The sequence below is a fragment of the Cavia porcellus genome, unplaced genomic scaffold (assembly GCF_034190915.1).
Source record: "Cavia porcellus strain 051 isolate PalLab524CR breed Dunkin Hartley unplaced genomic scaffold, mCavPor4.1 scaffold_33, whole genome shotgun sequence".
In the NCBI taxonomy this organism is placed as follows: Eukaryota; Metazoa; Chordata; class Mammalia; order Rodentia; family Caviidae; genus Cavia; species Cavia porcellus.
The window spans coordinates 33,273,556-33,299,058 of record NW_026947516.1 but is presented as its reverse complement, the minus strand read 5'-3'; the positions used below and the strand labels follow the sequence as shown (position 1 = coordinate 33,299,058).

At 38.1% G+C, this 25,503-nt stretch overlaps 1 protein-coding gene across 1 annotated transcript in view; it reads right to left on the bottom strand.

Annotated features, from left to right (window-relative positions):
• Positions 1–2,213: 2,213 nt before the first annotated feature.
• The window catches only part of LOC134474574 (melanoma-associated antigen B3-like), a 46,387-nt gene continuing 23,097 nt past the window's right edge, over positions 2,214–25,503 (bottom strand). The window contains exons 2-3 of the mRNA XM_063242922.1: positions 9,554–9,701; positions 2,214–3,291 (exon numbers count right to left, since the gene is read on the bottom strand). Coding sequence (XP_063098992.1) covers positions 2,214–3,291; positions 9,554–9,701 — 1,226 coding nt within the window. The remainder of the gene's footprint in view (positions 3,292–9,553; positions 9,702–25,503) is intronic.

The following is a 25,503-nucleotide window of genomic DNA, read 5'->3' as shown; positions in this document are numbered from 1 at the left end:
ATTGGCAGTCTGTGTTCTGTGACTCACAGTAATCTGGGAATCCATGGTGAGGCCTGCTAGGACTTAGAGTCTGTGCTAATGTTGCATATACACCTGGTAACTATCTCTGAAGAACACAGAATACATGGAACAGATTCAAATAGATATTTAGGAAATAAAAAATTCCAATAAAGGCTGGCAAATCCTTGAATGAAACAGAAGATAGACACTCACACCTTGAAAACATCGTTGGGATTGGTGATCATGAAAGGAAACAGCTCTTAAAAAGAACAAGGAAATAACAGTTGAACAGCTGGAAATGATGCAAAGAGAGACAATATAAGGATGATAGGTGTCAATGAAAAAGGAGACAGCAAAAATGACATAAAAAGACTATTTGCAGATGTAACAGCAGAAAATTTCCCCAACATAAGAAAAGAAACTGACATTCAAATAAGAAAGGTATGTTGATCTCCAATTAGCCATCACCAAAATAATCTACAGCCAGATATATAAAAATCAACATCCCAGAAATTCAGCATAAGAACACAATATTAAAAGCTGCCAGAGAAAAGAAACAGATCACCTATAAAGGGAAGCCTATCAGAATCATAGCAGACTTCTCAACACAAACCATCAAGTCAAGAAGAGCATGCAGTAAAGTACTTCAAATACTGAAAGAAAATGACTTTCGATCTAGATTGTTAAAACTTACAAAACTGTCATTCAAAATCAATGGAGAAATAAGGTACTTTCAAGAAAATGAAGAACTTCATGACAATCCAATCAGTTGATACAGCACAGAGCATGGGAATATTTTTGAAAGCTGGGCATGGTGGCCTGGCACCGGCCTGTTATTCTAGTACTTGAGAGGCTGAGACAGGAGGATTCTGGCAAGTTAAGAGGCTCGCCTGGACTACTTAGTGAGATACTGTTTCAGAAAAATAAATGGTTGTAAAGCACATGAACCTACCTTTCTCCCAGCTGCTGTCCCGTGTAAGCCACTCCTATTCCCATTCATGTCACCACCACACAAAATGTAAAATTTGCCTTGTAGTAGCTGGAGTACACACAAGGTAACTGATTACTTCCTAGATGGAGCAGACTCAGGATCCCCCAGGCAGGAGTAAAGTGTAGAGACGGGCTTCTACGGCGTGCCACCACCCCTTGAGGGCAACTCCCTTCTTATCGAGAAACTCATTGTGCATGACCTTAGAGTGCCTCAGTTTATGCACTGGACTTGAAAGTGCTGGTGCAGGTGCACAGGTCCTTTTCAATCTCAGCTTCAGGTGGAAATTCTCTCTCGATTTCATGAGAGGTCAAACTACGTGGTAAAAGCAGTTCAAAATGTGTGGCTCAGTGTATCAATTCTGAGCTGCACCTTGTTAGGCCTGGCTTATGCTCCCACCTGCACACTCTGATGCACAGTGCAAGCAGTTTCACCTAAATTACCTCCCACTGAGTGATAGGTGGTTTCCTATGACTGCATACTTCCTTTGTCAGGTAATTTGCACTGCATTTCTATCACCTCAAACCACTTTCCTCCCTACTTATCTTCCCTTTTCAATCATCCTTTTAGTGTCACATTGTGTGCCACCTTTTTTCTTTTATGACAGGTGCTTACAGACCTTAAGTGTCTGGTCAGCTATCACAACTCTTTTGTATATTTCTTTCAATAAGATCATGAAACTTATTAAGAGCAGATGCTGCCCTGATGCTGAAGAATGTGCTGATGACGTTAGGCATCTAATTTATTACAACTAAGTTCTCATTATTGAATAAGCCAGACACACACACACAAACACAGTAACTAGTTTTTAATTATATGAAATAAAGTGAAAACAGATTACAAAACTAAATATTAACCACCCAAAACTTTTTCTAATTCTCCATTCCATGTATTTTTCTGCTATTCTTCACACTCTAAAAGAAATGCTTATTTCTATTGATATTATTTTTTTAACCATATCAGTAAAGATAATGAATATTTTTATAATGTTTGTATAAAAAAACGAAACTTTGAAACAGGTGAAAAAAGTGCAGGAAAAAGCTTTCATATGCTTAGATTATAATGTAAACAATATGAAAGATGATATAAATATAAATTTATATATATAAATAAATACAAATCAATCTCCTAACCACTTAAGTAAAATAGGAATACAAAATAGTGCTACACTGTGTCACTTGCAAATATTGCTGTCCTTCACTGCCTGAAACATTGCCTGGTTTGTTCAATTACAAACTTCAGGATAAGAGGAATCTTCTTCTTCGTCAACTTCAATAATTGTAGGAAGAATTGTTATCCCTGGACTTGAACATACCCTCTCTGTGACATTAGTGCTATCACTGCCTGTAGCTACTGCCTCAGTATTCTCTTTTTCATCTCCCACAGCCTCTTCATACTTGGACTGGAAGGTACTGGGGTCGGTATCATTGATCTTGGCCCAATACTCCAGGACTTTCATCTTGCTGGTCTCAGCATAGGCTCTTGGACCCCACAGGAATTCCCATTGAGGAGGGTCACTGTCGGGCACCTGGCGGTATTCCAGGTATTTCAGCTTCACTAGATCTTTTGTGATGAGCTTCCTGGGCTCCCCGAATAGGAAGTGTTTCTTTCCGTCATATATTTTCATCTTATTCAGAAATTCCCAGATGCTCTCTTCAGTGGCAGAGTTTCCCTTCATGAAGATCACTCCCAGAATGTGCATCAGCAGACCGGTCTTGGGAAATCCCTTGCCACGACTCAGCACCCCATTATAGGGGAGATTCATTTTGCTGACAAGAGAATATGAGTTCTGTTTGTCATCTACTTCCTTTAATTCCATGCCAAATACTGCCTCTATGTTGAAAGAAGCTTTTACTAGGAGTTGTGGGAAATGTTTCTTATACTTTTTACCAATAATCTTCAGCATATCTTTTTTCATAATGGGCTTTTTCATGTTGTACATTTCAATGATGTGATTCACCAAATTGCTGGCCATACTGGCTACAGACATTTTTTTGTTCTTAGTTTTGAGTTTTGCTCCTTTTTCTGATCCTAGATTTGGTGTATCAGTAGCTTTAGCGGTAGAACCTTCTATCTGCAATTCCTCTGGAGGGCTTTGTAACTGAGAAAGAGAATCTGCGTGAGTGATATCCTCCAATGGAGGTGGAGATGAAGAGTGTAATATTTTCTCGGTAGTAGTAGCCTGAGCTTCCTCAATTTCCTGGTTCTCCTCTTCGACTGGGCAGAGTTTCTTAGGAGCATAAGTCTTTCTCCTTTGCTTCGGAGGCATGATGAATGTGAAGGAAAGCTGGTGATCCAGGCACCTGGGAGAGAAAGCATGACAGGGCATAAGAACCTCTGGCTCAGAGATACCTGCTTGGATTAGTGAAGACCCTTCTGCAGCTTTACCTTTCACTACTACTGTAGGGAGCCACAAGTTAGTTGTGCACATCAGCCCGTCCTCAGAAAACCCAGTGAATATAATAAATTTGCCCCAGGCTACTACTGAACAGTCCTTCCTCTGTGCACTGACGGTGAAAACAGATGTGGCAAGTCTCATTCTTGGAGCTGGGGTAGATAGAAAATCTCTTGTCACATTATTGGCCATAAAATCATATTTTAACATTATCTGGGTTCATTCACATGCACAGCAATATTTTTTGGCACCTCCAAGCTAAGTTCTCCTTCCTTTGAAACATCTTAGAGGAGTTTAAAATTGCTTCAGTGTATCAGCCTAAGCAGAGTGGGGTGAGGGGCACTAGCCTAAAAGCTGTGGGCAGTCTTCATGGACATGGGAATGTTGATGTTCTTAGTCTTAATTCATGGTCCTTCCTGTGGGGCCAGATATCACCTGGTAGAACCAACCACATGCAGAGCTGATGGCCCACACCACATTAATTAACATCATTAAAAACTATTGGTTTCTCATACATGTGACCCCCACTGTTCAGTTTCTCAGTGGTACAAGATTTGGGCAGCTCTCTATTCTTTCTCTCTTTTTTGACAGGTGACTTGTTCAAGTGGTCCTTATTAAGCACAATCACAGAATCTCTTAAGGGATCTGTGATCCTACTTTTGCATATTTGGAGCAGACAATTTTTTGAGCCATTCTGTGACTGTCTGAGTGAAAAGGTGGGCAACACAGACTGACAGATTTACTTGGTATTCCTGGAGCCCAGAGAAGTGCAAATATATATGGCAACCCCTGTTTTACAGTTGGTGTTTTTCCCTAGTCTCAGGCAAGTTTCTGACCTTGCCATCTCCTAATAGTATGTTATTGTTCAATAGTGTCAGGTATGTCTTGGTAATTATATATGACATTGAAAACTATTATCTTAATGCTGGTTGAAAAAATTAGCCTACACTTTAAGGGACAAACAAGTTCTAGGCTAGACACTTCCAAGGAATGTATTTTGTGAGCTACACTTATAATCTTTTTTTTTTCTATCGGTACCAGGGATCAAACTCACGATTGCCTGCTTGCAAGGCAGGCGCTTATGCCGCTGAGCTAAATCCCCAGGCCCTACACTTATAATCTTAAACTATCCATTAGACACATTATTAAAAGAGAAACATATGAATGATTTTACAATATTTCTTATTTATTACATATTTTAGACTTCTGACTTTTTAATGCAATGTCTGAAACAAGAAATATACTTTATCCTCATAGTATATTTAAGGTCAAAACAGCTATACTTCAAGTGTTTAATAACACATCACTTGGGACGTTAGTATTGTATACTCTAAGATCCAGAATATTATTCTGAATATTATTTGATTTCAGTCAAAAAACAAAAGTTGAATTAAAATTTCATCTTTTTGAAGACTGCTTAATTTGTCAACTCAAAGAAGTTTGTATAGGTGTGTAGAATATGGATTTCTGGAATGAACAATCCTCATTTGAAAATTAATTAGGATAAAGAAAAACAACATATTTCTTTTCATTTCACATTATAGGGTGTGCCATTTGGTTAGTAAGTTTTACAAACTATTCCAGAAGAACATCAAAATTTTTCTAGAAATATACAAATCTCATTTCATCCCTTACGTTTGCATAACTTGGTACTCGTGTTAGAAATTTTAAAAAGACAAAGTGCATACACCACTAAAATGTAAAAAGACATAATTTTTCTTAGTGTATTTTATAGTATAAAACTTTTTTGGCACAGTATATTAGTATGTATCACATCACTGAATAAGTAGGTTTGGTAGGAACCTGGGGTGAGATGGTACATTTTATATTATTTTACTATTTTCTTAAGGCATTGACCATCTGTTCCACAAGATAAAATATAAAGAGTGCAAGAATTCAGAGAACACTAGACCTAATTATTTCTTTATACCTCTTAAAGATGGCAAAACTTTCAAAGACTGAGTAATGTTCTGAGAGGTGAGTTAATTTGGTCAGGAAGTAATTATGTGGAGCCATTGCACTGTGCTTCCATTTGGCAAGTTCTTCCATATCTGTACCCAAGGAGCCTTAAGCTGCTAAGTTATTCATGGTTTTATGTGCAGTCTCCATTTTGTGAGTTTAGACTTCCTGCTATTTGCCATGTGTCAGATGAATGACATGGAGACATTCTGAAAATATGAAAACTGGGAGAAAAGTATGGCAGGAGATGAGAGGAGGGCCTAAACCACTAGCATAGGCATAAAAATGAGCTCCCAACTGATACTCTTCAAGAGTGGATTAAACTTTACAATATTGCCATGTACTTTATTTCTGCTCTGTGACCAAAACTTAAACTGAATTTTACAATGTTATAAAGATCAATAATATACTTTATCTCAGTCTTACTCTATACGAACTCCTTCCAGTCCAGATGCAACAGGAGAGAGCAGGTCTGTGTCACACCAGAAAGTACAACAGCAATGGAAACAGTTCAAATACACAAAAGAAAGAGTTTAAGACATTGGGGATACAGGAAAGCATGACAATGATCACTGGGGTAAGTGCAAAATGAAAATGGAACTGTGTTTATCCCAAATAGAATGTAAAATATAAAATCCCACGTCCTGCATGCTAAAAGAGATCTGAGGCACAAGAAATGTAATGAAAAATATAAGACATTTTATACTCAAATCGCTCAGATTCTGTGAGAAAATCTTCAGAAAAAAGATGAAAGATACTTAAGAGAAACAAAGTTTGAAAATGATAGTAGTTTCTTTATCAGAAAGAAATACAAGCTTGGGCATGGAATTACTCCTATAATTACAGCACTTGGGAGGCTGAGGCGGGAGGGTCTTTGCAAGTTCAACACCAGCCTGGGATACAAAGTGAGCCCAAGGTCAGCCTGAACTGCATCACAAGACCCTTTCTTAAAAAGACATTTTTTAAAAAGGCAATATAAAGTAAAATAGCATGTTAATAACCATAAATTAATGAGATAAAAGCTTAATAATGAATTCAGAATCCAGTGAATATATCTCTAAACTAAAGGCAATGCAGTTTTCAAAAACATAAAACCTAACAGGATTCAACACCACTTGAGATTTATGTTACAAATATTTTAGAAAGTGTGACGAAATTTGGAGGCTGAGCAAGAGGACTGTAATTTCTAGGCTGGCCTGGCCAATTTAGTGAGAAACTACCATAAAAACTTTTTATTTAAAAAAGTTAAGAGAAAGTAGAATCCTGCATTCAAACTCCACTACTAGAAAATGTTAAAGAACAAATGTTGAATTAAAATATTTGAAAATATTCCCAAAACCGAGAGAAAAGAAATGGAAATATATTCCAATGTCCCCTCTATTAGATTACGCCCTGTTCCGATAAGTACTGCCAGACTGTTCTTATTACCTGAGAACATGCTCATCTGATGAGCTCACACAAGCCATGTCTTGAAAACAAATCATTTAATGTGAACAAAAGGTGACTGAAAGTGGCATTTTGAATACAGACATAAATTATTTTTCTCTGTTCCTTGAAGCAAGCACTTGTATCGTATTAAAGAAAAACAAGCTACAAAACTCTGGAAGATTTGGATGAAATTCAGAAAGGTGGGCAAGCATGAGGACAATACAACATGTTGAGAAAAGACAAAAGATGGCAGTAGAGCAAAGTAGACTGCTTGCACACATTGACGCATTGCATACGTGGGTATGAACTAAGATTTTCCCTAGTGGTGGAATCAAGGCCTGGTGACCCGCGCCTGTAATCCCAGCACTGGGGAGGCTGAGGCAGGAAGATTTCTGTGAGCTCAAGACCAGCCTGAGATACAAAGCAAGCTCAAGGCCAACTTGAACTGTATAGTGAGACCCTATCTCAAAAAGACAAAGTAAAAAAATTTTCCCTGGTGTGAGAAACTGAAAGAGTAAATGAGGTCCAAAATGTAAACAGATACTGTAAAATGGAAGAAATCATTCAAAATGAAAAAGGAATTAGGATAGGAGAAAGGAGAAAGGAAGGAGAGGAAAAGAAAAAAATATAAGATAATTATATTAGTGCTTTCTATTACTTCACCGAAAGGAAAAGTTTATGCTAACATCTTTTGGAGAAATTTTTATGCCTAAGCTTGTACACAGATTAACTACTTTACACATAACAATATTCAAAGTATTAACTACTGTTATTCTCTTATTATTTTGTTATAAAATTGTTTTACTTTTTTTCCATAAAATACAAAAAAAAAAAAAAAAAAAAAAAAAGATCTTCAAAAGAAGAAGCCACAGTTGACAGAAACTCCCCCAAGGTCTTACATCCAAAAAGTTACCAGGTACCAGGAGTTGCAGAGATCTCTATGCCTCAGGAGAGTTTGAAATGGCAAGAGAGAAGAGAGAGGCATGGATTGGTGTCAGCTAGAAGAAGCTTGTGAGAAGACTCATGAGGATCACGAGTTAAAGACAGTCGAGCCACACCTGTTCTGAAAAGAGAGACTAGGTGTGTGGATAGGACAGTGTGTACCCATGTGTGTTCACGTGGGGCTTGGAGGAGCAGAGACAGAATGCAAAATAAAAGATGAGATGGCAAGGTTCACCAGGGATGCAGGTTTAGGCCACATCACTACGGTGCTGGAAAATTTGGGAGGAAGTAGTCTGAGCATCTTTGAGAAGTAGGGTCTCATCTTAGGCCCTGTGGGTCTTTGCATGAGTGCAGAGCTTACCCCTTTATCCAACAAGTGTAACAGTGCTGGTCAGAGCAGCAGACAGGAATGTGGGTGTGATGACAGGAGATCAGGTTACCTGGAGCTGGGACAAAGAGATAATGTGAGCACCTTCAAAAGGAACAGATGATGGTGCTTTTAAACATGGCTTCCCCACTGGATTCCATGAGGGTACTGTTTTGGGAATCCACACATTCCTAAAGATTCTCTTGGTCATTCTGTCCCACAATAATGTACAAATGATCCTATTAAACATACAGAATGATTCTTACTCTACATCCTTTCATTTCCACCTTGGCCTAAATAGGGTAGTAGTACATGCTGCCAGCCTGGCAGTAATAACCTAATGCCTTCTGTTGTTTGACATCATCTACATATTTCAAATAATCACCATCACACCTGCAGTACCTGAGCCACTTCCTATTGCTGTTCTAAAACTGACAGCTCAAAGCTTCTAGGTACATAGAGAAGAAACTTAAAAGGAATCTTCAGTTGATTGCTCTGCCAAATGACAGACAATGGGGAGAATTCAGGGTGTTTATTCTGTCTTGTGCACGGTCCTCTTGAAGCCCTATAGTTTTAGTTCCATATAAGGCTTGACAGCAAATCTTCTGTGGTGCATAAAATTAGTCTAAAATGCTTATCTCCTTTTAGAACCAAAAATGAAGAGAGATTGATACAGAAGGTCTAATGGAACTATTGAGGAATTTATTGACACCCTGTCTCTAAAACAAAAGAAAATAAATGTGCTGGGCTCTGGCTTAAATCCAGAAGTTTGCACATAAAAAAAAAATAAAACAAATATGTGAGTTGGGGAATGCATATGCGAGCCGGGGGATTAAAAGACATGGAGAGACAGAGAGACAGAGACAGAATATGCCAACCTGATAGTCCTTTCTGTCCCATTAATTTAGTTTCATGAATTTTGAGAATCAGGGGAGACTCCTAATAAAATCTAAAAAAAAATTGAGAATGGAATCCAGGGTAGCCTCCTGGATTCAACTCTTATATTGATCCGGAAAAAAAAGTTAAGAAGAAAAGAAAAAAAAAAAAAATGAGACCTAGGTCTCTTCTGCATGCAGTATCAGGCTGCTTCCTTTGAGCAAGGCTGTCATGTCTGACTCTTTCTAACAAAATCTTCACCCACGCCCCCATCAGGGCACGAGGTGCCTCTTGATGTGCGGAACGCACCCCCCTCAACTCCTTCTCGCCTCCCTGCTCACCATTTCTTCTCCACACAGTCGATTTGAACTCACAGTTTTAACCCTGAAGTTCATCCATACCCATTCCATTTTGCATTCCGAAGAAGAGCCTTGCTAAACACTTATTTACCCCTCCTGACTTATGAAACTGTCCTCCGGTCTCTGCCGCTGAGTTTTAAGGCTTAGTCCCTAAGGACACCAAACCAGGCTGGAGCCACTCTGAGAGGAATAATGTCATCAGTACAAAGAGAAGAACTCAAATTTGACCCCAGACTAACCTTAGGAATTCACCTTGAACTGCAGAAAGCCGATCACCTAGTAGTCCGCTGTGCAGACTAGCAGTTGATAACGGAAGTGCGGAAGTGGGGTGGTCCTCATCCGGGCACACATATCCAGGGTCTCCAAGGCCACCAATAGGGGCGGCTCCTTAAAGGGACCGCACTGTTCTGGAGTCACTCAGCTCTCCCTAAGTCCCTGCATTCTTGATATCTAGCAGAGTCTGGAATTGCTTCTTTCACACATGTGAGTCACACACCCTCTAATCCAAGTCCATATTTCTTTCAGACACTAAAGATATCCTTGCATACCCACAAGCTCCCTCTACCAGAACATCAAAACAGGCAGAGCAGGGGCAGGACTTCAGGAGTCTCCATGTTTGGCACCTCAGCTCTGAGTAGACTGAGTCTTCACTGCAAATGTGGTTTTACCCAAAGCCCTCTTTCTGCCAAATAGGACCCCCCCCCCAGGCTGATACTGTGTATTCTAAGACTTCCACATGGAAATACAACCTTTGGCCTGGTGCTCTGACAGAAGCCTCAAAGTGGGACATCTTTTTCTGTGAGGATCTTTCTGCTAGCAGGCATCATCTCATAATACCTGGATTCCTCTTTTTGATTCTTGGTTGACTGTAGGTCTCTTCCTCGGGTAAATTCAAACTATCGCTACTAGACCAGGTCCTCATGACCAGGTGTCCTTTCAGGTTTACAATTTGTGCTTAGAGCCTTCTAGGACAGATGAAATGGGCACTTTTGAGGTATGCTTTGTTTTGATTCCTGTCTAATGACAGCTGCATTTAGTCCACATTTAAGAGCTCACTAGAAAAATGATGAGTCTTGCGACTTAGCATCTTACTTATCTGAACCTGCTCCTTCTATGCTGACTTCTTGCCTCCCTGAGCATTCCAAGTTGCAAGTCAGGTCTTTCTGTGACCACAATCTTTTAGGACTTACAAGAATAGACAGCTAGGAGTGGACACTACTGAATCAAATGCTCTGACTGGAGTCGTCTGTGATTTCTCATTGCCAGCCCTGACATTTATAGCTGTTACAACTTGATAACCTTCTTCCTGTGAAACTGAAGCCACTCTCCCAAATGCTCTGCATGAATCCTACATTTGCTAGTGTTTGCTTCCCCTGTCAAAGCAGTCTTCTTGTTGATTTCTTCATTCTTTTTCCCTCTTCATTGAGGGATCTAGAGATTCCTTGTCTTACATAAAGTTGTCTGGATTGCTTTCAAACTTCAAAGAAGGGTCCTGTTACAGGACTGCTTTGATATTGAGAAACTGTAACAGGAGCAAGGAGCTGTGTCGCTCAACTGAGAAGTCTACTATTTTGTTCAAATTTACTTGGAAGTGATAGAGTCACCAGATAGTCAATATCTCCTGATTCATAACAAAATGTTAAGAGCAATCATCGGTTTAGAAATAAGAGGACCTTACTGAATACATTGAAAAAGTGAATGCAATAATAATTATTCCTTTCAGCACACAATTACTTTCCCCTCTAACTTTATTGTCTTTTGAAAGACAGATACATATATATCTCTAGTCAGTTGTGATTTCTGTGTGTATTTGTTGGATTCAATTTATATTTTCAAATAACTTTGAAAACCAGCTATAATGATATTTTTAAAACAGAAGATAAAGGTGAATTTTAAAAAGAAGAACCATGCTAATATGTGAAAATATATCACTGTCATGCTCTTATAAATAAATGTTTTGCCACCTACTATTTGTAGTAATATGATACATTTTTTCAATTTGTATAAACTCCTCCTTCTTTTATGTTTTATTTCCTATTTTTTTACACTAAAATATTGTTTTTTCTACCAACACAATTTTTGTTTTAACTTTGTCTGTGGGCTTTTGCTTTATGTGAAACAGTAGAGTTGAAGATAATTAGTGGTTATTTCTAGATGTTTTCAGGAAGCCGCTGGAGCTCGTAGGTAGTGCTCTTCAAAGGCATGATTTAGGGTGTGTGGATATGGACCCAGAGTGTGTGAATGTGTATTAAGGATGTGTGACAACTAAATTAGACCACTGACTCATTTAGCATAATATTGGAGGTGAATAATGGTGAAATTATCCTGTGTTTGGGGGTGATATCTAATAGGCTTGTGAACTGGATGTGATAAAAGAAAAAGAGAGACTCCATACCTCAGCTTGATGCCTCCCACTAGCTATACCAGGAACTGTTACTCCTCTGCCAGGCTCTTGTGCCTTGAAACCAGTTGAATAGGGACTGAAATCTCTACAAATGAATTGTGAGATAAAATAAACCTTATCTCCTTTAACATTTGTGTGTGGCTAGTATTGTGTCTCAGCAAAGAGAAAACTAACTAAAACTAACACAAAACAGAAAGTAAAAAAAAAAAGTAGAGAATGAACATATTTTATGCACATAAACCAACTTCCCAGGATGTATATACTCCTATGTATTGCAAAGAAGCACAAATGAAAATCATTAAAAATTAAAGTCAAATTAAAGTTTTCATCTACACAGTTAAAAAAGGGAAAAGGAGCATAAGGTAGATGATGCTTTATCAGTGTAACAATTCACTAATCTAATTTTCTTTGCAAATCTGAGGATGAAAATAGTTCTAAGAGTTTCAAATCTTGCGGGACTCCTTGTATTCTGCAGTGGACAGAGTCCTTTATGTTTACCTACAAGAGTGTCATGCTAAACCTTGACAGGAACTGGGCCTCCTCCTCTTTGGGCTATAGAAGTTGACACTTTAAAACTCTCTGGGATCACACAAGGGAAACACAGGAATGCCTGAGTGAATCAGCTCTGACTGGGAGCAGGAATTCTGATAGCTCAGCAGAGTCTTTGTCACACTCTTCTGCAGTCCTAACTCCTCCCTCAGCACCTCCATATCATTTACATAGAGCCAGTGGTCTCTCCCTTCTGCTAACTGCTAACTGGAACTTCAATCTTTTGACCTCCTCTCCTCTACACCTATGCATCATACTAGGCCTAAAACATGCTCACATACCGTGGACAGGATTGGGGACCCAATGTGGTGCAGACAATGCAGAGACCATGTAATTCAGACAACTTGCTGCTGTGCCAATACAATGCTCAAGATTTACTGATTTGGATGCCTAACAGCAAACCACATCAAAGACAGTTTAGAAGTTTTTTCACCATGTGATAGAGAAATTACCTTCTTTTCTATTCATTAAACATAGCTAGAAAACTTTCACCGAGCTGGGGATTTAGCTCAGTGGCATAAGTGCTTGCCTTGCAAGCAGGCGGTCGTGAGTTCGATCCCCAGTACCGATAAAAATGAAAAAGACAAAAAAAAAAAAAAAAAAAAAAAAGAATATATAAGGGGCTGGGGGTTTAGCTCACCGGCATAAGCACCTGCCTTGCAAGCAGGCGGTCGTGAGTTCGATCCCCAGTACCGATAAAAATGAAAAAGACAAAAAAAAAAAAAAAAAAAAAAAAAAAGAATATATAAGGGGCTGGGGGTTTAGCTCACCGGCATAAGCACCTGCCTTGCAAGCAGGCGGTCGTGAGTTCGATCCCCAGTACCGATAAAAATGAAAAAGACAAAAAAAAAAAAAACAAAAAAAACAAAAAAAAAACTTTCACCATGGAAACTAACACATGAAAGTTTATAGTAGCTTTTTTCGAATTTGTGGACAACTGGACAACATTCAAGATGTCCTGTACTATGAGAATGCAGCAGGCTGTCTCATACCCAGACAATGGAATTATGTTACCCAGTAAAAGCAAATTATCTCTCTAAACATGGAATGACATGGAGGATTTGCACATGCTTGTTGCTATGTGAAGGAGGCAATTTGAATGGCATATATACCAAATAATAGCTAGGGTGAGGTCAAGTAAGGCATAGATATAGAACTAACAGAATCAGTAGCTTCAGGGGCTTAAGCGAGACATAAATAGATGAGGCATAGAGATTTTTAGAGCAGTCAAACAATTATGTACGAATGTCTCAGTGAATTCATGTCTTTATAATTTGGGTAAATCAATCTCTGTACTACATAAAGAACTTACCCAAGTATAAACGATAAAACTCAGTTATGACATGCAAGAATGGGTTCGTTAGTTGTACATAATATACCACTCTGATGTGGGATCGTGATTTGAGAAGGTTGGTTGGGCATGTCGATATGAGAGAGGGTACCTATAGAAACTCTCAATACTTTCTGTTCAGTTTGGCTGTGAATTTAAAACAACTCAAAATAAAATTAATTTAGAATTTGGTATGATTACTCAATCTACTTATTGCTCTTGGATTTGTATGTTGACTGGATGTAGTCAGTGTCTGCTTTTGGTTCAGTTCCAATATGATGTTGCCTCCAAACTCTCTCAGTTTCCTTGATTTGACTCCTACTAGGGTCTGGCATTTCCCTCTTTGTGGACTTGAGAATTTTACCTCAAAATGCATTGGACTTCCCCAGAGTCCTTAAGTGAAATTGAAGTTCTCCTGATCTGACCTTAAGTGATGTAAAGATATCTCACACAGATGACTTTGACAAGATTGATTTTTTTACCAAGTGTTCTAACTCAGGATTCTATTTCTGACCATTAAGAGAGTGAGACTTTCCTTTCTTGGCAGTATATGGGCCAAGGAACATAGACAAAGTCCCACACTTCACTGATCATCCTGAGAAGGAGATGCTGATGCCTGTATCAGATCCTTGTGACTGAATCTCCCATGTGTGAACATAGGGATGAGTCTGAAGCATCTTCACACATCGTGGATTGACTTTTCAGCCTTCTTCCAGGTACTCATTCTGTTCCTGAGAGACATAATGAATTGCTCCTTTACAGGCAAGATTCAGCACAACTCAGACCAAGCTCTTTATCTTCCTGATAATTCCAGCATGAAAATGAGTTTCACCCACAGCCTTCCAAGCAAAGTTGAGAAATTGAGGATAGTGATTCTATGGACCAGTCAACCATGGGTACATACATCTATTTTTTAATTTGGGTTCTGAAACATGATATGTGTCAAAGACTCCCACTTGAATGTTGATGCTAATTTCCATGTGGTAAGAGAGGCCAATCTCTGAGACTCTTTATAAGTAAAGGAGGTGAATTTCAGGATGATTACTCTTCCTGGCATGCTGCTCCTCTATATGCAGGAGGTCTCTAATGAGAATATATATCTTGAATCCTGCTTCCTGGGCAAAGCCACATTTGCCAACTCAATAGTTGTAATATTGTTTGATCACTTCTTCTATGACAAATTTTGTAGAGAATTTGTCTTAAAGATAGAGAATTGGTAATACAGGTTAAAGACCCAAGAAACATGTGTGCTAGCAAATAAAAGCATCCAAATTTGCCTTTCTTGAAGTTCCAGAAGTAATATTATGCATTTCTATGGTAATACACTTAACTTTCAAAAGGGATGGGGATATCTAGAATAACTGAATTTAAGCCCATTACTTTTAATGACATTTTTCCTGGCATATATAATCAGGATGTCACCAAATATTATGTTTCTTTCCTCAATCCACATACATTAGTGCCTCATTTTTTTTACTCTGGTCATATGTTCTAATCTAGTAGACTTATGAAAAAAAAACCTCTTTCCTTTGGGTGCAAACACATATATTTAAATATTTTAGAGGCAAGAAAGTAAAAGATACAAGAGCAAGAATGTAAATCTCAGACTTGCCGGCGACCTTCTTTCAGCCCAGAGAGCATGCTGCAGCTGCCTCGCTGGAGGAGAGAGCTGAGCCAAGCCACGGGAACCTGCTCCAGCCTTGCCAGCGACCTTCTCTTGGCCCAGAGAGACACCACAACTGTCCCACCTAGAGAAGGGAGCTGAGCTGAGCCAAGGGGCTTGTTTGGGCCTTGCCAGTGACCTTCTCTCTGCCCAGAGAAAACTGGCATTACTGAGGCCTCCTGGAGGAGGGAGCAGCCCTGTGGAGGAGGTTTGAGGCCTACCTAGGCCATAGGAGTGACCTTCTTTCAGCCCAGGGAGCTTTGCCACCTAAGGAAGTGGATGGATGCACAACATCCAATCCCTGGGAGAGTTTGAGATCTTTGCTCCAGGAGGTTGGGGGCCTGCTCAGCTTGTGGCCACACTAGATTGGGTTTAGCAGGATTTGGGCCTTCCTGGACCATGCCTAGTGGCCTTCTTTAGGTCCAGGGAACTTTGCTGCTGGAAAGGTGGAGCTGCATGGCTTGAGCAGGCTTTAGTCCTCCCTGAGACGCACTTGACAACCTTCTTTTAATCTGGGGGTCTTGCTGCCCAAGGAGGGAGCTATGCTACCAGAGGAAGTCCCAGGAGTCCAGGACATAACAATTTCCAACATGTCCAGGAAAAGCTTTGGAACAACACTTGAAACACGGAAATATAGGAAAATGACAAAATGAAAGACCAAAATGCAATCTCAAACATCCAGCCCATCCCAAGAAAGCCTAGAAGCCATGTACATAGAAGAAAATACATGCCATATGCCTGAAAAACCTGAAATAATAGTAACTGAAATAAAGAAGCAACTCCAGGAAGCTTTAAAGGAATTCAAACAAGAAATAATCTTCGAGGTAAAAGAAGAAATGATAAAAGTAATGACAGAGATGCTGAGAACATCTAAAGAAGACACAGTTAAAAAAATAAAAAGAACAAAAGAAAAAGATAGAATCCCTGTATGAGTAATATAAGAAACAAACAGAATACATCAATCAGATTCAAAGAGATATACAGGAAATCAAAAATTACATTGAACGTTGTCAAAACTGTCTCAATGAATGTGAAGATAGAATTTCAGATCTTGAATACAAGATTGCAGCTAGTGAATAAGAAAGGAAAGATCTCTAAAATTAACAAGTAATCAGGAAATAACAATCCAACAGCTGCATGACTCAAAGAAAAACAACATAAGATTGATAGGAATAAATGAAAAAGGGGACAACACAAATGATATTAAGAGACTATTTATGGAAATAATAGCTGAAAATTTCCCAAACATGAGAACAGACACTGACATTAGGATTAGTGAAGCATATAGAATTCTAAATAGCCATAATCAAAATTACACCCAGGCATATAATAATCACCATCCCAGTAATCCAGCATAAAAATGGAATATTAAACGCTGTTAGAGAGAAAAGATAGATCACCTATAAATGAAATCCTATCAGGATCACACCAGACTTCTCAACACAAACAATGAAGTCAAGAAGAACATGGAGTGAAGTATTTCAGATCCTAAAGGAAAATGATTTCCAACCTAGACTGATTTATCCTGCAAAATTCTCCTTCAAAATGGATGGAGAAATAAGATATTTCCATAACATGAATAACTTTATGATCTCCAAGCCAACCCTGTGAAGAATACTGAAAGTCAGTTTAGATGCACATAGGAAAAAACCAATAAACAAGGCAGACAACTAAACAAAATGGAAAGATAAAGATGCAACAGCAAAAAGATAACATTACAGCAATAAGCCAATATTTAATAGTTACAACCACTTATTTAAATGGTCTCAATTCACCAATTAAAAGAGACATACTGGCAGAATGGATGAAGAAACAACATCCAACCATATGCCGTCTACAAGAAACCCACCTAAACCAAGAGGAAACTCATCAACTGAAAGTCAAAGGATGGAAAACAATACTATATGCAACAGGAACCTGCCAAAAAGCAGGAGTAGCTATCCTGTTTGCAGATAATGTGAACTTCAAACCAAGAATGATCCTAAGAGATAAAGAAGTTCATTACATACTGGTTGGGGGAAAACTTCAGGAGGAAGAGATAACAATCAAATATATATGCACCAAATTCTAGAGCACCCAGTTATACAAAACAAGTATTAATAGAAATGTAAAACCATATTAACAATAACACAATAATAACAGGAGAACTTAACACACCATTGACCCTAAGGGACAGATCAACCAGACAGAAAATCAGCAAAGAAATAACAGAAGTGAATCACACTTGTGAACAAATGGACTTGATAGATATATACAGGGTGTTCCATCCAACAACATCAGAATATGCATTCTTTTTAGCGGTACATAGGACATTCTTTAAAATAGACTACATACTAACACATAGAACATATTTAAATAAATGAAAATGAGTTGAAATTATCCTATGCATGTTATCAGATCATAGCGCCATCAAACTAACAATTAATGATAAAAGAAACTGCAAAAACCCCACAAACACATGGAAATTGAATAACACACTCGAGCAATCAGTCAGTCACAGAGGACATTAAAGAAGAAATTAAACAATACCTCCAAGCAAGTGAAAATCCAAATACAACTTCCTGTAATCTGTGGGATGCAATGAAAGTAGTCCTCAGAGAAATATTTATTGCACTGAGTTCCCACATCAGGAAAACAGAATGAACACAAATAAACAACCTGAGGCTACACCTCAAACATCTAGAAAAAGAAGAGCAAGTCAAGTCCAAAGCTAAAAGAAGGGAGGGAATCATAAAAATCAGAGCAGAATTTAATGCAATAGAGACTAAGAAAACAATTCAAACCATCAATGAATCAAAGAGATGGTTCTTTGAAAGAATAAATAAAATTGATAAGTCCCTAGCCAACCTAATTTTAAAAAGGAAAGAACAAGCTCAAATTCATGCAATAAGGAACAAAAAAGGTGAAGTCACTACAGATCCTGTGGAAATACAGAAGATCATCAACACCTATTTCAAAAACCTCTACTCTCATAGGTTTGATAACACAGAAGAAATGGACAGATTCCTAGAAACATATGAAGTACCAAAGCTGGGTCAAGAAGATGTAAAACTGCTGAATAACCTAATTTCTATCGATGAAATTGAAAATGTGATTAAGTCCTTACCTACAAAGAAGAGCCCAGGCCCAGACAGATTCATTGCAGAATTTTTCAAGAAATACAAAGAAGACTTAATGCCGACACTCCTCAAACTCTTCAATGAAATCAAAAGGGAAGCAATTCTTCCCAAGTCATTCCTGGAAGCAAATATAACTCCAGCACCAAAACCTGAGAAAGACCAAACTAAAAAAGTACTCTACAGGCCAATCTCCCTAAAGAACACAGATGCAAAAATCCTCAACAACATAAGGGCATGCAGAAAATCATCAAGAAGATTATACACCATGACCAAGTGGGATTCATCCCAGGCATGCAGGGATGGTTCAACATATATAAGTGAAAAAATGTAATCCATAATATCAATAAAATCGAAAATAAGAATTATATGATCAGTTCTGTAGATGCAGAAAAAGCTTTTGATGAGGTCCAACACTCATTCATGATAAGAACCTTACAGAAAACTGGAATGGATGGTTTTAACTTCAATATGATGAAGCCCATCTATGACAAATCAATAGCCAGCATCATATCAGGTGGCCGAAAACTGAAGGCCTTTACCTTAAAATCAGGCACAAGACAAGGATGTCCATTATCACTGCTCCTATTCAATATAATACTGAAAATACTAGCCAGAGCAGTTAGACAAGAGAGAGAAATAAAAGGGGTAAATACAGGAAAAGAGGAAGTTCAATTATCATTATTTGCAGATGACATGATACTCTATATAGAAGACCCCCAAAACTCCATTGAAAGACTCCTAGATATAATAAATAAATTCAGCAATGTAGCTGGATACAAAATCAATGCTCAAAAATCAATAGCATTTCTATACACTAACAACAAAATTACAGAGAGAGAAATAAGAAAAGCCACACCCCTCATACTAGCATCCAAAAAAATAAAATAGGAATTAATCTCAGGAAAGAAGTAAAAGATCTATACAGGGAAAACTATACCCTGAAAAAACAAATCGAACAAAATCTCAGAAAATGGAGAGACATCACTTGTTCAAGGATAGGGAGAATAAATATTGTGAAAATGGCCATTCTCCCAAAATTGCTATACAGATTCAATGCGATCCCAATGAAAATACCGTCAATATACCTCACAGACCTAGAGAAATCACTCCTAAAATTCTTCTGGAACCAGAAGAGACCTAGAATAGCAAAGGCAATTCTAAGCAGCAAAGGCAAGGCAGGAGGCATCATAATCCCTTACTTGAAGTCATACTACAAAGCTACTGTAACAAAATCAACATGGTACTGGAATAAAAATAGATCTGAAGATCAGTGGAATAGACTAGAAGATACAACCACAACTACCAACACACTCAACCACCTTATCTTTGATAAAGGGCCCAAACATGTCACTGGAATACCAGCAGTCTCTTTAATACATGGTGCTGGAAAAACTGACTCTCCATATACCAAAAATTAAAACTAGATCCATGTCTATCACTATATACTAAACCAAAATCTAAATCTGTCAAACATCTGAATATTAAAATAGAAACACTAAATCTGTTGGAAGAAAAATTAGGTAAACATCTTGAAGACATAGGGGTAGGTAGAGAATTCATGAATAGAAATCAAACCGCACTGGAACTACTTCCTAGAATCAACAACTGGGATCACATCTTATTAAGAAGTTTCTGCATGTCAAAAGAAATCTCCAGCATAGTGAAAAGAAAACCCACAAACTGGGAAACAATCTTAGTGAATTGTCCCTTAGACAAAGGAATTATATCTAAAATATATAAAGAATTAAAAAATCAGATCCCTGAAACTCAAGGACCCAATCCAAAAATGGGTATCTGAGATGAATACACAGTTCTCAGATGAAGAAATACAAATGGCAAATAAATACACGATAAAGTGTTCATCATTATTAGTCATTAGAGAAATGCAAATTAAAGCAACACTGAGATTATATCTCAGTCCAGAAAGAATGGCCAGGATCAAGAAAACTACCAACAACAAATGCTGGAGATGCTGTGGGGAAAAAGGAACTCTCCTGCACTTTTGGTGGGTGTGTAGACTGGTGCAACCACTAGAGGTCAGTCTGGAGATTCCTCAAAAATTTGGGATTTGAGGTCCCATTTGACCCAGCTATTCCACTTCTGGGCATATTCCCAGAAGAGCTGAAAACATCATACCACAGTGACATACATGCACCCATGTTTACAGCAGCACAATTTGTAATAGCCAGATCTTGGAAACAACCTAAGTGTCCATCAAGTGAGGAATGGATAAAAAAGAGGTGGTATTTTTTACAATGGAGTACTACTTAGCTATAAAGAATGATTACATTGAGATATTTACTCATAAATGGGCGCAACTTCAGACCATACTCATAAGTGAAATAATCAAACTCACATGTATAAATACTGTACAGTCTCCCTAGTGTAAGAAATAGTAAGGGTACATAAGAGTTTAGGGTAATCATGATTTCCCATTACCTTGTTTTGAAGCCTTGCCTTGTAATGATCACAGTTGTAATGTGCTTGTCCTGGTTTTTTGATTTTATTATCTGTGATGGTATGAACAGCTAATTTGAGGGATACAATTCATTATAATAGCCAGTACTGATATAATATCATCTTACTCTGAAGTCCTACCATGCTCTTGCTCTTCTGTTTCCATTGGCTCTATCATGTTGTACCTTACTGGATTGTATTACATGTGAAAGTATAAATAAATTTCCTACAGAAAATGAGATACTATAGTAGCCACTGTTTGTTTTCTGTTATTTGGTTCTGAAAGCCCTGTAATACTCTCATTCTCTTGAATGGTTTTATACTATTTTTTTATGTTTGATACTATTTTTTATGAAGTTATACTCAACTATTTCAAAGAAAGAGACAGTGTGGTAGTTACTGTTAATTATGGGTCGTCTTCTGGTGAAATATTGCACTTCTTACATTATTCTGTTCTGATCTGCTCTGTTATGGCCTGTTTTGTCTTAATCTCTTTAAAATAAAAAAAAGAATGTAAATCTCCTAGCTGGCAAAGACTTCTGAGCAAATATGTTCTCCAAATTTTATTGAAATTGTGCTTGTAAGATATATATTGTTTCTCATTTCTTTTCTCCTGTGCCTTCAACTAACTCTTCATAAAAAATGATTCTCAACAATAAATTATAATACTTATTTTATCAGATGAGATATATTTGTGCATACTGTGATAATACATAAATTAAGGAACTCAAATTAAGCTTCCAACTTAGAAGCATGGTAGAACTGAGGTTTTATTCTGCTTCTGAACTGGGTTGTCTATTGCTGCTTTACTCTTACCAGCTGCTTAAAACTGGGCCCACTGCCATACTCTGTGAATCTCAGAATTTTTCTCTCTGCTCTGTCTTTTGAGGTAGGAGCAAGCATATGAAATAAATGAAAATGTTGATAATTTTTATTTAAAAGCCAGTACTTATTATTATGAATTTGTCCCTTGATATTAGTCCTTAACAATAGAATTTGTTAATGTTTTTTTTATGGGTACCGGGGATCGAACTCACAAATGCACGCTTGCAAGGTATGCGCTTATGCAGCTGAGCTAAATCCCCAGCCCCCAATGTTTCAGTATTATGCAACTTTCTAACACAAGAAATCTCTATGAACTAAAAAGTTATAATAATTAAAATTAATCAATAATTCCCCTTAAATGATAAATGAGTCAATATCAGAGGGAGATTTCCTCAGTAAATACAACCCCAAACTTGCAAAATTCATTTGATACACCCAAAATTACTGTCCCACTCAGCAACTAGTCCATAAAAACTACAACTGTTTTTGTTCATTTTGCAAACACTCATAATACGTGAGTTGATAAGTGTTAACCAAATTACTGGCAAGGCAACTTGGCAGAATGTCTTTTTAATGGTGCAGTCTCAGAATCATGCAGCCTGGGGAAACAGAAGAGCACAGGGGCTTCTATGCATCCCCTACAATTCCAACTTTAGACTATCTCTCTTCTTACACAGAAACTCACTGTGGTTAACAAACCATGACAGGTGAAGAGCACACTTTCCTTCCCTGCCCAGGTGGAGTTTCTGTATGGTACATATGATCCCAAAGTAAATGCTAAGAGCATTACTACCTTTGAGCCTATTGTCTGTTCTGAGATGTGCCATCTCAGGGCCAGGCTTCATCTCCCAGCTTTGCAGCCTCTACCAGCCCACCATGCAGACTCATTTAGATCATCTTCCATACTGGTTTTACAGTGACTTGCACTCCTGTCTTAGTTAGAATTATCTCATTGCCTAGACAAAATGCCCAACACCCAAACATTAAATGGGCCTTATAGGTTTATTTAGCTCTCAGTTTACAGAGGTTTCTATCCATAATCAGCTGGTTCCAAGGCAGTGAGGTATGTAGCAGAGGGGTAACAGTACGTGAATGTAGAAGACATAAAATCCAACATGAGCAAAGGGGAGGAGCAATTCTCTTTTCTTTCCTTATATTTTATGCAGGTCATCTAGCCTAGAGTAGGTATAGCAGTCACATCACCATTCCAGCACTACATCATGATCCCATCACAAATTGTAGACTCAGCCACATCCATGACTACATGATGCTTTGGGGGAATATCTAGACAAAATCCATAACAACTTCTTACTGCCCTGATCAGGAAAATTACACTTAATGCCTCTCATTTCAAACCACTACTTTCCCTTCTTATTTCCACTTTTCATTAATCTGTTCAGGTTTTCAGTGTGCATCAGTGTATTTCTTTGTATGAGAGGTACTTGTCGACGTTACAATTATATGTTTAGTCATGAGAATTCTTTTTCTTCTTTTCCCTCATTTCCAGCATGGAGCCTTCTAAGACAGATATTCCACTTATATTTATGAAATAAATAAGTTGGAAACCATGGACATCTGATTTACTATTACTAAGTCCTCATTCAGGAATAAGCAAGGCATACACAACAATTCATTTTTAATTATATTACATAGAGACAAACTAGGAAGCAAATGTTGGACCCGTAGTTGTTTTCTATTTGTTGAAATGTATGTGTGCTACTGAAAGGTTTTCACATTGTATACGAAATATTTATGCCATCCTCATGTGATTTTGTACCAGATCAGTAGAAGATGAAAATATTCACAATTTCATTTAAAAAAATCACAACCTTTACACAGATAAACAAATGTGAATAGTAAAGTTCATGCACTTAGATAATAATTCTGAATAAAATTGTGAAATATAATGAAAAAGGTGATAACACTTAATATACATCACATGATGCAGATTCCCAAAGGTATGTCATTCTGTGTTCCCTGAAATTCTGGGCACTATACACCACTGGACACATTGATTTCTCTTTGGAACAACTAAGAGAAGAATTCTCCTTAACATATGGGAGGAGCTGTTGTCTCGGGCCTATATACTCCCTGGCTGTGGCAACAGTGCTGTCATGGACAATAACCATGATTTGCAGTTCCTTTTATTTCTCTCTCAAAGCCTGTTTACACTGGGCAGGTAGGCAGTGGGGATGGTATCATTGATCTTTGCCTCACACTCCAGGACTGTCATCTTGTTGATCTCAGCATAAGCTCTTGAGCCTCACAGGATCTCACAGTGTGCCATGTATCTGTCAGGTACTTGGTAGTACTGCACATATTTCAGCTTCACAAGATCTTGAGTAAAAATCTCCATGGGCTCCCAGAAAAGTAAGCATTTCTTTTCAGTATAGACTCCCATCTTACTAAGACATTCTCAGTCTTCTCCTCAGGATTCCTTTTGTTGACAAGGACATGAAAAGATTTGGTGAAATCAACTTCCTTTAAGACCATGCCAAATACTACCATTATGTCGAAAGAAGTTTGTCTCAGGATTTGAAGCAAATGGTTTTTATACTTTTAGTTTGTAATCTACTTATCTTTCTTCTGATGGATTTTTTCATTTTGTACAGGGGCATGATGATGCATAGCAACGTGCTGGCTTCATTGGTTATAGGGTTTCTGGAACACCGCGTGATCAGAGTGAAGCCTAGCAAGAAGGTCCTGTTTTCTTCTTTTGGCTGTTGGCTCCTTGATATGATCTTGGAAATGAAATAAATTAGGACATAGTTAAGTGAATGGCTCTCTGAGACTTCTCTTGAGCCTTGTGCTGAGAGCAGACTTTGTGTGAATGGTAATCCCAACCTAGGTGAAGATAAGGAGGGCAATATATTCTTATTGAACACATCAGTCTGAACTTCTTAGAGTCCCAAGGTGTCTTAAGGGTAACTGGCTGGAAGGTGATGAGCAGGTGATATAGGTACATGAAAGATAGAAATTCAGAGAGCCCAAGCACCTCTGGCACAGTAGTATCACCTTTGATTTATGAAGACACCTCTGCAGGTTTCCTTGTGACTACTGATCTGGGAACTTGTGGGCTCCTGTTCTGATCAATCTGTCTTATGATAAAGAATTGGAAATAATTTAGTATCATCTTAGGCTGCTGCTGGCAAGCCCGTGTAAGTTGCAGTGATGGTGCGAGCAGAGGTGCATATCTAGTTCTTAGGAATCCTTTGTGTTTCTGTGGTAGAAGGCCATTTCTAGTCACATTCAGCACCATAAATCACATGGTAGCAAGGTCTTGCTCTCTTTCCTTATGTTGTACTACATTTGAAACTCCCAAACAATGTTCTCCTTAAAGAAATTGTTCCTGAATCCCTTCATAGTCACAATGCACTTTCTTTCACCTCTCAATTAACTCAAGGGTTGGAAAACCTTTAGAAATAAAAAGCAGCAAGTTTATGCCTTATGAATATTTGAATTCTGACTGTTCATATGTGTGCTGTATATGACTCACTTTCTCCAATGTGAAGGAATCTGAATTATGAATATCCTGCCTGAACAGAACTCTTTTGTAAGTAAGGAAGTACCATAACATCTCCATTCCACATAAAGACCTCAGTCTTCTGAATAGGTCAGAAGAGCCAAACAGAAACAAAAGGATACTCTGAAACTTTACCAACAGAGCTTTGAGTTCTGGCTCTGATTTGCTGCCAATAGCCTTAATAAGGGTTCAAAAACACAAACAAACTGGCCTAAAGACAAATTCATTTGAAATGTTATATGAAAGGATTTTCAGTCTTCTGATATGGTAGTAGACCCAGACACCATGATATTTTTACAGTATCTTATTAATCTAGGCC